Genomic DNA, 17234 nt, shown 5'->3' on the forward strand with positions numbered 1-17234 from the left:
TCTGGCTGGTTTGTATACTATTTATTCACAGGCAAAAGCGATACAATGCGTCGTTTGTTTACACTGTGTAGAGGAGGCATTTGCATTGCGGAAATAATCAGAAATGCCCGGATGTTCGGAATTGTCACTCAACAGGAATGATGTGAAAACCAACCCCAGTTCGCTCCTTTTAAAATTAAACAATGGACGATTAACAACCAATATTGTGTGCCCCAAGCCCAAGATCAGAGACGTGTAGGCTTGTAATGAATATTTACCAAAAGTGACAGTGGGTCGCAGCCTGTATGTGTGTTTAATGAAATGGCCAAAGGGAGTGCAGCGCAGATCGACAACGCACCCGCTGATTGCCATCCCCGGTCCCCCCGAAACCAAAAGCAAAACGCATGACAGTTGCATGAAAATGCAGACGAGTGCAACATTTGTCGTTAAACGCCCTTTCTGTTCATCCTGACACGGACACTTGCCACGTCAAACATTCTTAGGACCGCTCCAAATTACTCCTGACTAGCAAAACTGAGGCAAAAAATCCGCTTTCCAGCCCAATGACATGATAAGATTTATTATTATTATTACAGATCAACGACATTTTTTGTTTTGGTTTTTCATTGAGCGCATCCTGCTAGCTGGGTTCATGCTTGCCTTCGAGCGTAAAGTTTGCCATTAAAAAGCAACGCACGCGCGTTCGGAAGACGGAAAAACTCGCTCACTCGCGCTTGCGATGGCGTGCGGACGTGGTATCTATGCGGGTAAAGCTGACGTTGTTTTTATTTACCTGTACGATGGGCTTCAGCTGGCCTGGTCTGCTGGCTTTGCGGAATGCGGAGTGCCACGTCAAACTCCAAAAGCGCCGGGCGGTCTGTGTGACGTCGGCGACGACGAGCCCTTGGAGAGAGGCGGGGGGGAGTGAAGAACAATCAGTTTCCGGTTTCAAAATAATAGAGGATGGGCGTTGAATAGAGGCACAATAGCAAGCGAAATAATACAAGAAGCAGTAAACGCGTCGTTTACTGTTAACTTGACTATACCAATGAGTGCGCTTGCGCACAAAGCAGATATCTCGTACACGTGACGTCAACACCGTAAACACGACAACATGAGCCTGCTGAGCGCAAATAAAACATCTAAACATCTAAAAAGCTATCATATTTTATATATTATTGTATTGTGTTTGTCTTTACGGTATTTCAATTTTTAAAAAAGTTTTCTTATTTTACATTTTATTTTGCATGCGCACAACAGAGCCATGCAGTACACGTCAGCACCGTATATGTAATTTATTTATACATTGATATCGCTGTTATTATTTATTTTTCAAAAGTCTGTGGCATTGATCATTCCACACGTGTGGGTGTTATCTTTACAAAGTACTGTCTTTACCAATCTAAAGTGTTGAAAATGGCCTTGCACTCTATGAGGATGCAATGATAATGGTTAACCTATAATGGGTAATAATAATGGGTCTCTCGTGAAAAGTGACTATTTTGGAGGTGTAACACCCCCCCCCCCCCCTCTCTACCTCCTGTGAGCCATGATACCACGATGATGTCATCTAGCGGGCCGGACTCGACTCAGAAGATGGAGTAGAGGATGGTGGGAGTGGGGCTTGTGGGTGTGTTATTCTAAAATCCTGCTTCCTTGCCCGATTATTCTGTGATCTGCTCTGCAGTGGTCCGGATGAGGAAGCTGTACACGCACACAGCATGAGAACGGGGGAATTCATCTGCATCACTTTGCAAGGTGGCGGGCCCTGGGGGTTCACCCTGGAGGAGGGCCAGGGGGACACCGATACACCTTTGCTGGTTTCTCAGGTAACTCTCTTTTTCACGTACATTTCCAGAACGTCATCATATTCTGCAAAGTGGAATGCAATGTATCTGAAGAGTGGCTTTTTGGCCATGTTTTGGGTGAGATTCCTCAGTACCCCCTTATATGGTCAAGGCAGAGGACGGGTGAGTGTGGGATGATCTGTTATCGCTCCCAAAGACTTCAAACAAAAGCGGTCAGCCACAGGGTGAAAGGTATTCCGGTTATGCAGGCATCTGTGCAACAAAAAGTGACTTTCAAGTGTGCATCCTTAATTTTTAACTCATGCGTCATGAATAAACAATTTTGTGGAATTGTATTGAAACATAACAAAAAAGTCAGCAACACACGTTTCTCATCAACTTCCACTCTACATTCCTGACTTTGCAATACTTTTAACTCAAATTCTGCCTAATAGAGTACATACGCAAATTCACAGCATTACAGCTTTGGTACTTGATGGATCCACTGTGAAATGTTCTGTCCATATAAGGGAACTTGTGTTTTCCCCTCTTCTGACCTGTGTACAAAATTGATGAGCTCACTTTATTTTTAAAGCAACAGAGTCAGAGTTTTAAGAACCGCAAAGGAAAGGAGGCAGGCGATTGTTGTTTATCACACAAATAAGAAGACTCTTGTCTAATAGTGCACCATGGAAACCTTATTAAGCATCAGCGCAATCAGCAAGTGGCATTCATGACCGCTACCAAATACTTAGTAAAATAAGGGTAGGCAGAGTGGTGGGCTTAGGCTTTGAACACCAACGCTGTGCTGGGAAACGTTTTGCCACAATGCAAAAGTTTAATTGTTTAAAGCTGCTCTGGCCAGGAACCGCCGAGAGCTAGAAATTCATTTAAAGTGGATTTCTGGGTATACTTTGGGCTCTACTGTTTGGAGAGAGGGGCAACAATAAACGGTTCCCCTCCTTTTTTGGAGGCAAGCCCCAAAGGAAGGCACATGGGATGCCTTATAGGGCCTAGATGCACACGGGGGGTTTTATTAGCTCCATAAAGTTGCCCATAAAATTAAATTTCTCGCATACAAGGATTGGTTGTCTCGTTTTACAAGTTGCTCTTGTGGGATCTGTTTTGGTTGATGCAAACAGTTGGTACTGCACTAATTAACAGTACTGAATTTATTTGAACTGTTGAGCTCAAGGCCTCCTCTTAATGTCACTGTGGTGGAAGGACGTCATCTTGTGGCAAAAAAAAGTTTTACTACATCAGCAGCTCTCTACATGGCATTTAAAGTGTGCAGCAGAAAAATAAAGATTTAATAAATTATGTAATATTTGAATAAATAAATCAAAAATAACAATGCTGTTAAAAATGAGCAAACTCATTTCAATCGATACAATGAATATTTGCATTTTATTCTATTTTAATTTATGGTTTATACATTAAATTAATATCTCTCTGACAGCAACCAGAATAGATGGTGGATATAACCAACCAACATACTTTTTAATTCACTGCACTTCTCTGGCCGAGTCATTTTTTACAGCTGCCTCCAGCCTAATAAGATTTATGGTAGGCTTATTTAAGTTGTCTTATTAATGAACCGTTTTATGGGCTGTGGGAAGCAATTCCAAGGGAGCAAAAACATCCTTCACTGCGATAACTGCCCTTTCAAACGCATCACATTCGGACATTCATTATTTTTTTAGTAGCTGAACGACTTCTTTGATAGAAACAGTACGAGGAGAATAATGTAACTTGAACATGTCATCGTTGGCAGGTGGAGGAAGGAGGCCGTGCTTCCCAGGCCGGCGTACGGGAAGGTGACGAGGTGGTGTCTCTGAATGGGGAGCCGTGTGTCGGTGTGACCCTTTGGCAGGCCCGCGCCATTGCCAACGCGTCGGGAAGCCTGCTGCGGCTGCTCATCAAAAGGTCAGGACCATGACAACTAATTTTTGATGTTTTTATCAGACTGACTGGCAGCCACACTCAAACCCCCTCCAAATATTTTTTTTGTATAGCTACTATGCTAGACTGTAAAAACAAACTCCCAAAATTGTCTTTACGATAATAGGAGTTTCTTATTAATATTGTGTTTGTGGAATATGAATAATACAGCAAAATCCATTCGGGACGGCCATTTTGCAACTTACTGTTGCCTGAAATTGACATCACAGTTGTTGGCCCTATGGGAAAAAATATCCTATGTTTGTAGCATTTAGCCTACAAGTGCGTTCAAACGTATTCGCGAGGATGTTGAAGCTGCACTATCGAAAATGGATGTAGGCTATGGAATGAGATTTGTTCAGCGCCATTTAATTGCAGCATCTCATCTCCCCCCTTTAGATCAAGAGGCGAGAAGGAGTCTCTCAAGCTGAGGGAGCTCTACATATCTGAGACCCAGGACGAAATTTCTGATGGAGAGCTGCACAGGGAACCTGGTGATACGCCCTCGCTGAGCCTTTCCCAGCAGACTTTGGACAACATGAGCTGTACGTCACTAGGAAGCGCACACGGTGTCGAGGGAGAGCATACCACCACCGGCGCCACACAGGAGGCACCTCCATCCCCCGGCCGAAAGCCGCTCAGCCAGCACGGAGTGGTGCAAGTGCAGGAGCCGGCAGCATCAGCATCACCAGGGAGGGGCATTCTGAGCGGCGAGGTGGGAGGCCCTGGGGTGAGCGCTGGATCCCGAGGCGTGGGAGGAGGGCCTTGTGAGCTTCCCGGCTCTTTTAGTGTCGCTTTCCAAATCCCCTCAGACGAGGGAACGCCCGCCGAGGAGGAGGATTCCGATTCCGATCACGGGAAACCCAACAAGCACCGAGCGAGGCACTCCAGTGAGTACACCTACTGGAATTTGTTGATTCTCGAAAGGAGTGTGTGTGCGTGTGTTAAAGGTTACTTGACAACATCATATGTGCATTCCAAAGCATGATGTCCAGTGTTCCCGAAAATAGCATGTCACCCATTGCAGCTAGCAGCTGCCGCCTGTTCCTTTGAATCAACGTCCAAATCTGAATCCAGTCCGAAGTGTAGTCAACAAATAAAATAGATATAATAGATCAGAGCCTTGAAAAGTCTTGATGATAGTTACCTAGGCGTGTTTTTTTGGAACTGTCGCGGAGGCCATAAATACACCCGCAACGCGTTGATGATGCGTGCAGAAGTGTGGCCCTTTGACGGACACCAGCATGTGCACCCCGAAGCTGTCACCTGATCCTGCCTTCCGACAGGGTTCTTTAACTGAGCTAAAAGAGTGAACTGGACGCTCACTTGTGCTGTCCTTGCCACCTTCAGGTTAGTCTTGTAGAAAATTCAAATAGGCCTCTTTTTGTTAAACAGTTAAAAGATCATAGTCGATGCTAAGTACATTCGTTGCAGACTTGGAATACTTGAATATGAGTGAATTTGCAACCACTTTATGGGAATGCTGATTTAATTAAACGGGTTCTCCCGTTTAACACGGGTCAAAGATTTATAATTGCTTTGCGGTTTTATGACTTACAAATGAGGGCGAGTACTTTGCTAGGGATGGTGAGATGGTGTTTGTGGACAAAGCAGATCAATAGTTTATTCCTATATGTTGTAGTTGTTGTTGTTAGTATATAGTATGTTGAAGATCCATTGTCTAACACAACTTGACTTGACCAGAAAAGCTGTCAATCAATGTGTCTCCCCACAGGGCTCAGGCGCAGCGAGAGTCTGTCCGAGAAGCAGGTGAAGGAGGCCAAGTCCAAATGTAAGCGGATCGCCCTTCTCCTTAGCGCCGCGCAGCCCAACCCCAACAACAAGGGCCTGTTGATGTTCAAGAAACACCGACAGAGAGCCAAACAGTACACCTTGGTCAGCTACGGCACTGGAGAGGACGAGCGCGACGACAGCACCGAAGAAGACGAAGAGAACACCCGGGCGGGAGTCCATGTTGTAGAGTTCACGCTCGCTGATCAAGATCATTCGGATTTAGCGACGCATATCCTCGCGAATGCCCGCAGTGGCAAAAGCGTGCTGACGATCTGCCTGGATAAAAGTCTCCTTGACATTGAGCAGAAGCGAACTCAGATGGAGTGTTTGCCCGAAACCAAGGGCAAAGGCGCCCTCATGTTCGCCAAGAGGCGCCAGAGAATGGACGAGATTGCGGCTGAGCACGAAGACCTGCGGCGCCAAGGGATGCCCGTTGACGGGGCGCAGAAAGTGGAACCGGCTTACACGCAGCCCGCCGTGGAGGACCACACATACATGGATGTGAACCTGCACCAGCAGCAGCAATACCAGCAATACCAGGAGCAGCAGTACTATGAGCAGCAACAGCAGCAGTACCAACAACAGCAGCAGTACCAACAACAGCAGCAGTACCAACAGTATCAGCAACAGCAAATGTATCACCAAGACCAGCAAGGCTCAGTGCAACAGCAAAGCCATGAAGCGCAGAGCTCTTCTGGCAATCGCACCGCAAAGCCCTTTTTGGTACAGAACATGGCGGCGACACCTTACTCCCCCGCATTAACTGGAACTACTCAATATTCTACAGGCCAAGGAGAGCAGATCGCCTCCCGTGATGAGCGCATTTACACACCTGCAATCAGGTCGGGCATTCTGGATTCAAAGAGAAAAAACGTTGCCAAGCCCATGTTCACATTTAAAGAGACACCAAAGATGTCACCGAATCCCGAGCTGCTGAACCTCCTCAACATGAAGTATAAGAAGATGGGTTTTGAGTCAGGACCCGAGGAAGACTACCTCAGCCTCGGTGCAGAGGCTTGTAATTTCCTCCAGTCCTCACTGTCGAAACACAAGACTCCTCCGCCGGTGGCCCCAAAGCCTATGCTGGATCCTAGCTCTGCCCCCTGGTCTCCACAGATGGAAGTAACCAACCAGGGCATGCCTCAGCATGCTGAAAATAGTGTATCCGCACCTGCTCTAGCCCCCACTGCAGAGACCACCCCTTCAAGTGACCAAGAGCCAACCTCTACTCTGCCTGCCTCTGGGCCATCTCCCCCTCAAGCCCAACTGGAAGCCCCTGCCAACGCACCCACAGAGCTACAACAAACATGGCCTCCTTCAGTGCTAGAAACCCAACAACAGCAAGTCGCCGTTCAAGAGGGAAACGGTTATGTCAGCTCCTCTCCACAGCCTGATGCCAGTGCTGGAAGAATTTGGGATTCTGCACAAGCAACCCAGCAGCAATCACAAATTTCCTGTTATACGGCACAAGTGCAGCCCCAGGAGCCACCCCAAAGTCAGTCCTCTCTCCCGCCACAGTGGACGACCCCTCAACCCACTCACAGCCAAGTGCAGTCCCAACCCCCTGCCAATACCTGGACGCCTCAAATCCAGGCCTCCTGGAATCAAGCAGAGCAAGCACAGCCACACGTACAACCGACCTGGACTCACACGCCGGAGCCGCAAGTGCAGCAAATGCAGCCGACCTGGGGTCAACCTCAAGAACCAATGCTGCAGCAGCAGCAGCAGTCGCAGGCTTCCTGGGCCCAGTCTCCACAGGTAGACTCTCAACCAACATGGGCACTGGCCAAGTCCCAAACGCAAGCTCCTTGGATTCAGCCAGAATCCCAGCCACAACCGGCATGGGGTCAACCGGCACAGCAAAAAGCCTGGCCACAGACCCAAGCATCAGATCAATGGGCTCCAGCACAACCTCCAATTAACACCTGGCCGTTGACACAACCTACCTGGACACAAACAGCCCAAGCTCAACCACAGGCACAACCTCCAGCCGGTTCGAATGCATGGGCGCCTGCTCCCTCCCATCCCCAGCCACAGCCAACATGGGCCCATCAGCCTCCAGAACAGGTCCAGCGTTCCGCTAATTCCTGGGGGGCCGAGCAAGGTCCTGCCCAACATCAGCAGTCCTGGGACCAGTCTGTTCGTCCGCAGCCACAGCCGACCTGGCAGCAAGCACCTTTGAAGACAGCGCCGCAGCCGCAGATAAGTTCGTGGTCGCCGGCTCAACCTCAAACCCCTGCCTGGGCACCGCAGTCCCAGCAAACACCTGCGGCCAACGCTCCACCTTTGCCTAAGCCTTGGAATACCCAACAAAGCCGGGGCCCACAGCGAATTAGCACCTTCACCTCTGCTCAGAAAGTTTCATCCCCTGTCATTAACCCCTTGGCCACCGTCTTGAACCCATCGTCTGCCAGTTCAGCTTACGAGATGCCAGCCGTCCGAGGGAAAGGAGCCGACATGTTTGCCAAGAGGCAGTCTCGCATGGAGAAGTACGTGGTGGATTCGGAGACCGTGCAGGCCAACATGGCGAGTCGAGCCACGTCGCCAACTGCCTCCTTACCAAACGAGTGGAAGTACACCCCAAACGTACGTGCTCCGCCCTCACGGGGTTTCAATCCCATTCAGTCTCCCTCTTATCCGCCGGGCGCGTTAAAGCAGCCCCCTTCTACGGGCCCTGTGTCTAAAGCCAAGAAAAAAGGAAAACAAGGACCTGCCCCAAAACCACTCGATGTAGTCGACGTCATGAAGCATCAACCTTACCAACTTAGTGCCTCGCTCTTTACATACGGGCCTGCAGTAGAAGCTGCAAAACAGCCTGCTCCTAAACCTAGCTGTTCACCCCAAAACCAGCAACCGCATGAGCAAATGGCCCCAGTTCAGCCAGCTGGGACATTTAATGCCCCATACCCACAGCAGGCCTACGATGGCAACTACCAGCCAACCGCTAACGCTTATCCCCCCTCTGATCCTTACCAGCAACCTTCAGGTGGTCCTTACTGGCAACCACATAACCAACAAACCCCTCAATTGCCCAGTCCCCAGTACCCGCCCCTACAGGTCCCTTACCAAGCTGCTGGTAGTCCCCCTTACCTTTCACCCACAACAGTAGCCTTCCAGCAGCCGCCTCCTGCTAACATAGCGCTGAGTTACCCTTTAGCTTCACCGCCTGGCTCTACAACCAGCGGCAACACTGGCGCAGCACCAAAACCCAAATTTACGGCCAAAAAAAGCTCCGCTCAGGTGTGGAAGCCCACGGTCGCTGAAAAAGAGTGATTCTTGCTCCCCGTAGTCTGCGTGTACATTTTATGTTTATCGGAAAAATTTGAAAAGTTAAAACTCCAAAGTGGTGGTCACTTAAGAGTGTCGGTAAGTTGAATGGATTTTGAATGGAGGGTGATGTAATGAATCTCAGGTTGCAAATCAAGATAAGTGTCACGCCGCCAAAACTGGTAAAAAAGGTGAAAAATGAATCGACTTTTGAGTCTTGAATCTACTTTCCCTGCAGCACCTCGGTCGATTGAATTTATTTTAAGCTTCTTTTTTTGTTGTCAGCTGTTGCATCATGCTGACTGTTATATTTAAACTGAGTTGCGCGGATTGAATTTCAATTTGAGCCACTATGACCCAGGTTAATATACAATATACAGTAGCCTATATTCAAATAATGCTGTTACAAGAATAGATAAAATGATGTTCTTACATTAATTTTATTGTATGTTTGCTTCTGAGCTGCTATATGTTTTACATGATTTCTTTTCTTCTCCCTATTTTCCTTTGTGTGTTTCCTTCTTGACACAGTGCACTTTCTGTATCATTCACTGCAGTGCCATTAAAACAAACTCCTATCCTCCTTTTGTCTTTCTTTTCTTTTTTTTCCCGTTCTGCATGCATTATGAGTTTCTTCTTTGTTTAAAATAAAACCAAAAAAATGCCTCTATTGAATCTGAGGTTAAGCCACATGAACTAGCCCCAAACTGATTTTCTACACAATTAAATGGGATATGCCTTCCTTGCCTTCTCACTGGACACATAATCCAAAATCTAAAATTCTGCCTTAATGACACTATACTATAACATTATTTGCATTTCACTCCCTCCCCTCCTACTTTTTCCTATGTATCCTGTGCACCTCAATCTTCCACCACATGGGGGCAGCATTGCACCTTCTGCATTCTGTGTAACCAAATAGTGCAATAAACAATGTCTGGGTCTTCCCTCCCCTTAGGTAACAGTCAGGAGCTACTCCCTGTCGCCTCCAGCTAGAGCGCCCTCCACAGGCCATCAATCGACCTGCTCCTCCGCTCGAGCATCCAGGAAGACTGCCTGGCTGGAGAAAAGCCCCAAAATTTTAACGCCTTGGGAGGCGGCATCCCGCCATCCCCTGGGGCTGGTGGATGAAGCCTTTGCCTCCCAGGACCTGCAGCAGAACTTGGCCTCCAGCGTTCGCCTGGCGGCGCAGCGGAAGCTCGTCCCCGAGCCGCCTGCCCAGTGGACGGCCAGGGGGTCCCCGCAGAGGGAGGGCGGCCAATGGGGTTGGGGTCCCTGTCGGTTGGGTGTCCCCAGCACTGGTGAGCGTGTTGGTTACGGGTCCCTGCCGAGACAGTGGCAGCCTCATAGGCCTGCGAGCCACTTGGGGCCCCCATCTGAGGGGAAAAGGCCCCCAGTGGGACTGCTTAAATCTTCATATAGAACGAACTACAATTGGCAGCACTAAGATGCAAATTAAGACTCAAGAAACTTTGCATGCTGTAATTGTATCAACATCACAGAGACTTTGAAGTAATTGATTTAGTGAACGTGGCACACATTTGTTTCTACTTATTCTATTTGTGAGTGTGTCCCGTTTTTCTCACTTTTGCGTTCTTTTCACATCATTTCTGCAGTGGAAGTTCCAAGTATTTAGCATGCTGACCAGCCTCGTTCCAAATTTTAATATTAAGACAACCATAGCACCCATGTATTTTTGTTTACGTGTTCTTTAAAGCAGACTTTCCCAACCACTATTCCACGATGCAGAAAATTATCAAATTTCACCTAACTGGACAGGAAATGAAATACAATTAAAATGAGGTAGGCTACTGCATGCTGAAAAATTAAACGCTCTTCCACTAGATGGCAGAATTAAGGTTGCTGTGTGTCCAACGAGGCATTGGCTGGTATCACATTTCTGACGATATGATAAGCTTGAGCAAAAATATCATTAACCTTATTGCAATATTGCAGCTCTAACATGTATTGTTTAATGTTTGGGTGCAATAAGCACATCTTTAACCAATTTAGAATAACTGATTTTATTTTTAAGGAACATTGTGAATATCAGGCAACCTGTATACCATGCTAAGTTAAAAATTGTTATCAAATGAATACAAAAATAAATATAGCTTTTTAAGTAAGCAAAATTCTGCAGTTCAACTGTAACATTAATACAGTACTACACAAATTCAAATTATGTTTAAAAAAAAATGGTCGGTTGCAAGCATTTAGGATTCATGTCACCATTGCTAGCTTGTAGCTGATTGAAAATGTTCTTTTCAATGCAGCAGTCTAATAATAATAATAACACTCGAACAACTAACAGTTTGATAAAAAAATAAATAATAATAATCCAACTTTAAAATTGCCAATGGATCCATTTGCAGGCCACATTTCACATCAAGTCAATTTGTGAGTAACTTGATCATCATTATTTCATTAAATATACTTTTGAGACCTTTATTTTTAGCGGGTACCGTGAGATCTTTCTAAAGTAAAACGGTATTGGTTGGGAACCTCTGCTTTAAGGGGACCGAAATGTAGCTTTTCATCCGACTGATTTTGAACGAGCTATGCGTAGCCCGCCCTGCTGACCAAGAGACTCTAAATTTAGGCCCCCTTCGCTTGTGAGCGACATAGCAATGACGACACTTCTGACACCCACCGACACACCCACCCGCTCATTCAGTCACTCCGTGAGGTCGAGCCGCAGACCCCCAACCCCTCCCCTGGCCCCCCGCGGAGTGTCCACTCGGTTGACACCGTCCACCTTTTTTCCTGCACTTCCAGAGAATCCCCCGCGCCACCAGGGTCCTTCAGGGCAGGTAAGTTACACCCCCCACTCCGCTCAGCTTCATCAAGCACTTTTTTCTGACATGTTTATTGACAAAAGTATTGGGACACACGCCCCAATTGAAGATTTCTTTGCTATTGCTTGGCCAACCTCCACATGCATCGATCGTAGGGTCCTGCCTGAAGAGCATGTGCTTGCAGTTTAACGGCCCGAGGTTATTTAAAGAGATGTGCTAACATTGCCCTTTTCTTCAGTCAGCTTGCTGTCGTGCATCGGGTTGTTCGGGTCATACTAATATGTTGTCCCCAATTCGCAGGGGCAGCCATGTCGCTTTTCTCCACCATGACGCCCGGCGAGAGGAAATTTCAGGCCGCAGCAATCTGCAGGGAGATTCAAGGCCTGGAAGGTAATTCGCCATTGTAAACTGAAAGGTATAATTTGTGTACTTTTTTTTTGGTCTCAGAATCACTCTAATCTCAGGAAGTAAGTGTCAAAAATACAAATATGGTAACTATTTTTGCTCTTTTGGTGTCAGTCGTGGATTAAAAATCAATGTCCCTCCCTTAATGAAGCTGTAATTTCCAATAACGTAACTGGACTCCAATGTAACTCGTTTCCATATTCATATTCACCCAAGCCTGTCTATAAATAAGTAAATGAATCCCAATCTCTTTGTCGTCGCGGTCTCGAACACGTTATTTGAGGCGAGGACAACTGCCGTCTGGCACGAAGAGGCTCTGAATGCCACAGACAGCTGAGAGACGCTAGGAACACGCTCGCGTCGCTCCAACCTGCTCTGGCTTTTTGTGCGCAGACGTGGAGGTGGACCTCGGCAAGAAGGTGAGCGTGCCCCAGGACATCATGCTGGAGGAGCTGTCCCTGGTGTCCAATCGGGCCTCGCGGCTCTTCAAGATGCGGCAGCAACGCGCGGACAAGTACACCTTCGAAAACGTCCCCGATGACGTCAAGTCGCATCTCAACGTAGGCACGGATTGCATTTTTGGGCCTGTAAATCATTTTTTGCCACGTCACCCAACTTTTACACTGTTACCCCCCCCCCCCCCCCCCCCAAAAAAAAAAAGAAGCTTCAGGCTGTTTAGTGCCACTCCCCATTGAATATTTCTCAAAAATTACACATCAAACAAGCAATATTTTAAATACACCACTTGGCCCCTGCTAGCTTAACACTAACACATAATGACAGGCTAGCAAATAGCATTTGTGTTACAGACTAGTCTCAACAGGATATTTAAAAACAAACAGTAAATAAACACATTTCGACAAATAACATAACTAAACTCACAAACAGATCTTTCTCATTTATCCTTTACATAGGAACGAACATGAGGTCCATATGTGCCTGTATTATACTGCCCCCAGGTGGTCAAGGTGTGTACTCTAGGAGTAGCACTATATCCATCAAATTGAAGTAAAAAAATTGGCAACAATTAATGTATTTCTAGTTTTCTACACATTCTGTTTAATTATGTCATTTTAGTATATATAATATTTGAGAGCCATCTTTTTCTTGGTACTGCTTTTAGCAAGGATCATGGAAGTTGACGTAGCGGGTCGCATCTGGCCCCCAGGCCTTCAATTTGACACCAGTTGTATAATACTTGCATTTTTGTGAGTGTTCCACATTTGTTTTTCTGTTTGTGTCAATTTTGGCTTGAATTTCAGTGGCAGGAAGTCCCCCCCCCCCACACCTCTCCTCCACTGCACTCCCTCTTATCTTTGAAGTGAGAAGGATTCGCATATTTCCGCTTTGTTTATTGCCCGGGGGCGAATGGAGGGATTTAGTTTCAAGTTGTCAACATTTCCTCAGGAAGTTATGGAGTAAATCATCATAAATATCCTTGACGGGGGATGACTGGGCTGCAACACGTGGGGAAAAAAAAGATTTGTTTTCATGTCCTTCTAGAACACAACGGACTCGCGAGCCGATAATGTGAATTCCACGGAGGAGCGCGACTCTGCTGAGAAAGACTCGGGCGTGGACCGGGCCTGCGCAACACAAACCGTAACGGTGCCAGATCCGCACAGCATCGCTCCTGGTAGGCCTCGCCAGTCATCAAATGCAATGATGAAAGTTCAGTAAAAGGGACAATCATTGATGTTTTTGTCATTAATTGTATTACTACAAAAATGAAGCCTCCAAAGTCAGTCTTAACTGAAAATGACGTCACAGTTGCTCAGGTAACGACCAATCGCGGCTCACTTGTTTTGTGACTTTGGTCATGTGACATTTGCACGTTGAGCCGGGATTAGTTGCTACCTGAGCAATGTGATGTCATTTTCAGTTGACAGTAAGTGACAAAATGGCCGCCCCCTGAGATGGGCAAAAACAGGTGGATTTTGTTGCTTTATTCAAATTCCACAAACACTATATTAATCACAATACCATGTTTAGACTTGTTTGGATGTAAAGAAAATATTCTACAGAATTTTTTGGGAATGACTTCCCCTTTTAACTCATTCGCTCCCAGCCATTTTCACTGAAGCAACCCCCTTCGCTCCCGGCTGTTTTATTGGATTTTGACTGATTTTGCAAGGCCCACAGAATATTGGGTTCTATTGCTATAAAAACATGGAACATACCAAAAGAAAGATTAGAGTCTCTTCTTTCATCTGTTTCAATTTTGCAACAATTAGCATTAGAATAAAGCTTTCATCATTATTCACAAATCTGTTTAAGACAGTGGGGAAATGAGCTTTTTGCAACATGGCCCTGGTTGATCTCTTATACTGTGCTGCCACTTGCTGGCCGTTTTTCGTAATAACTACTATTGCTTCAAGCGTTCTCTTCAGTTCAGCTGCATCAAAGCCTTATGCTCTAGTATTTAAAAAACATTTAAATGCGTTTTTAGGACACTGGTAATATTTCAAATAGAACATATTTAGACGTTTTTGGGAGCAAATGAGTTTAGTACCAGGGTGTCCTCTCTTTTATACATCATGCTTTGTAATCATATTGGACTTGTTCTGAGTGCGCGTGATGCCCATGCTGAGCATTTCCTGTTTCATAACCCCCCCCCGCGCCACCACATGAAGCGTGTTCCATGAACTCAGATCGTCTCCTTCCCGAAATGCTGTGGACTTCCCCACAGGTCTGTTTGGTCTGTGCTACTTCCCCCTGAGGGCAAAACATAAACTCAGGAAGGAGGATTGTTCATTGTGAGCGCTTTGGACGAGACACGAAGTCCCCCCCCCCTTGTTATGTAAGCCCCCCCGTGCACAGCCCCCCCCCACACTCCCTGGGTGAGCACTGGCTTTGAAGGATAGTACTTGGGATAGGCCCTCCTTTTTTTCCCATCACTTGCACACATGCTACTGAATGAATTAGCTTGGCTGAAAATGTATTTTTTATTTTTCTCTGTAATTTGTTAATTATATTAAAAAATATATATTTAATTTTTCATTTTTTATAATGGCAATAATAAGGATACGGGGGTCCCTTGAAAGACGTCCCTCCGGAGAAGTTCAACAGCACAGCTATCCCTAAGTCCTACCACTCGCCGTGGGACCGAGCTCATGCCAGGGAAGCGACCCCCGTCAACGCGCTCGTCGCCTGCCTGCCCGAACCGGAACCACCGGCCGACCTGCCAGGCTACAAAAGCTTTAATAGGTGAGATGGGCGAAGGGTCGGACAGCATGGCGACAAGTCCCCTAACACGCTGTCGCTTCCAGAGTGGCCATCCCGTTTGGCGGCTTCGCCGAGGCGCCGGCGGCCGTCCGGAGCATGAAGGCGGAGCTCGCCGTGCCCGACTTCCCCGAGCTCAGAGGTCGGCCCTGCTTCAACAGGGCTGCTCAAGGGTGGAATTCGATGGGCGCACCGATCCCCGTCCACGCCGTTACCCCGGAGGCCACACTCGCGCCTGAGTCAGATGACCTTTGAACCTGTTCAGAACACAGAACGATAAGTTTCAATTCATCTTTACAGTAATAACTCTCTCATCATATGAATCAACTTTTCAAAAATCCCCTATTGCTACGCTAATAGACAATAATGCAACAACAGTATTATTTACAGAATGACACATTACAAGTATTTTCAAGTTTTATGATATTTGAAGTCAAGCAAAACATGATGCTTCAGTCAGAGTGCGTTTTATCGCATTTATTTATAACCTTTTAGCTAGTCACAAGTACGCTTACTTAGGTGTTAAATGTATAATAATGTGCTGAGATTTTGAGTATTTTTGCTCAATAAAATTGTGTCCAATTCATGAGTTTTCTCTTCTCAGGTGTTTGTTGTTTGGGAGAATTATTACGCAACAATCCATTGGATTTTGGGCCAAGTCTGTACTGAATATACACGATTTATTTTCATCTTTTGACGCTTTGGTTTCTAACCCTAACCCATTTTTAAATGTATTTACAATTGTTGATTGTAATTACAATTTCAATGATTACACTCCACAAGTACAAAATCAGCATAATCGTCAAAAAAAGAAGAAAAGGTTATTAATGAATTAGTTGTTTAAATGTATACATTGGCACCTTTTTATTTTATTTTAAAATAACTAATTTATAAATTTGGTTTCGTCCAAAGGGAACTTGCATAATTATAGTGTTTCAAAGAATTGTATCATTCTTAATATATTTTACGTTTACAAATGTTCTTGTTTAGTACCAAAAAAGAAATGATCATCCAAATCGTGATTTCAATTATTACAAAAATAATCGTGATTCATATTTTCTTCAGAATCGAGCAGCCCTATAGTTGAAAGTACAACCGCCTAGCAGGGTCTTCTTTTGGCCCATGAAATCAATTTAGTCCCTGTAGTCCAAACACCAAAATGGTCCTCCCAAAAAGTAGTAAGATTTGCACTTGATGAATGTGCCGATCCAAATTAGGATCTTTTGACATGAAATGTGCTTCTCACATTCCAAATGTCAGTCAGAGACGACTTGGAATGTAGCCACTCCCTTTCCCCACCCACTCCTCGTCCCATATAGAATTTTCTCTCTTTCAGGAAGATAGCCATGCAGCAAGTCTAGCCTTCAAAATATATTTTATGCCCTTCTGCAATCAAACAGACGTATCAATTCAATTTCAACTGTGATTTTAGCGTTTATCACAAGGTCCAAACGGGAAATAATATTGGCACAGGCTGCGTGGGGCGTAATTCCACCGGTTAAGGAGGGTGAGGGGAGCCAGACAATTCGATTATTAGTGTCTGACTGCTTTCCCCTCAGGCGTGTTTCACTTGGCATGAGTCAGCGGAATCACCATCGGACCCTGGATTCTCAGCTATGTTCTCTGAGTGGAGTTGTGTTGATTTGTTTGAGCCAGAAAAAAAAGAAAGGTGGATTCATTTATGAACTCAACTTGTTTGGAACTATTTTTTTTTATTTCATTTTTTTCATAGTCATGTTTGTTTGTGGATGTGCCTATAAGCATTGTTTTGCATCAGGTGGCCGACCTTCCCTGCAGCTCCATCAGCAGTTTCCCCCTTGTTGTCTCCGTTCCCTCGGGTTCCAGTCAGCAGCTCAATGCCAAGCGAGCGTGCTGACGGCGGCTAAACGACGCCAATCCCCAAACGTACGCGGGTCAAGCGGAGTAGAAGTCGCAAGGGCACACAGCGAAGTGACATCTTGGTAGGCCCGAGCGTGTCCGGGATGGGGTTTGAACCGCTCCAGCGTCAGTAAACCAGCTTTGGCTGATGGACGGTCGCAGCAGG

The 17234-nt window shown here is 46.1% G+C and overlaps 2 protein-coding genes across 4 annotated transcripts; both read left to right on the top strand.

Moving 5' to 3' along the window:
- The first annotated feature begins 1327 nt into the window (after positions 1 to 1327).
- Positions 1328 to 10216, top strand: synpo2a (synaptopodin 2a). Of its 2 annotated transcripts, XM_077545281.1 has the most exons (6): positions 1328 to 1590; positions 1667 to 1808; positions 3541 to 3692; positions 4107 to 4597; positions 5443 to 8087; positions 9727 to 10216. In XM_077545281.1, the coding sequence occupies exons 2-6, from the start codon at positions 1701 to 1703 to the stop codon at positions 10213 to 10215; spliced, it is 3885 nt and encodes a 1294-aa protein (XP_077401407.1). In that variant the 5' UTR covers positions 1328 to 1590; positions 1667 to 1700; the 3' UTR covers position 10216. The 2 variants fall into 2 exon arrangements, with proteins under 2 accessions (XP_077401407.1, XP_077401406.1); XM_077545280.1 differs by lacking the exon at positions 9727 to 10216 and having other exon boundaries at positions 5443 to 9466.
- A 44-nt stretch (positions 10217 to 10260) lies between these two features.
- On the top strand, positions 10261 to 15774 carry myoz2a (myozenin 2a). Of its 2 annotated transcripts, none has more exons than XM_077545282.1 (6): positions 10261 to 11578; positions 11864 to 11953; positions 12362 to 12555; positions 13472 to 13604; positions 14992 to 15175; positions 15238 to 15774. In XM_077545282.1, exons 2-6 carry the CDS (start codon positions 11872 to 11874, stop codon positions 15443 to 15445), a joined length of 801 nt encoding a protein of 266 aa, XP_077401408.1. In that variant the 5' UTR covers positions 10261 to 11578; positions 11864 to 11871; the 3' UTR covers positions 15446 to 15774. The 2 variants fall into 2 exon arrangements, with proteins under 2 accessions (XP_077401408.1, XP_077401410.1); XM_077545284.1 differs by having other exon boundaries at positions 10267 to 11578; positions 12362 to 12528.
- The last annotated feature ends 1460 nt before the right edge of the window (positions 15775 to 17234 follow it).

This window comes from Vanacampus margaritifer, chromosome 15 (genome assembly GCF_051991255.1).
Source record: "Vanacampus margaritifer isolate UIUO_Vmar chromosome 15, RoL_Vmar_1.0, whole genome shotgun sequence".
NCBI classification, from domain to species: Eukaryota; Metazoa; Chordata; class Actinopteri; order Syngnathiformes; family Syngnathidae; genus Vanacampus; species Vanacampus margaritifer.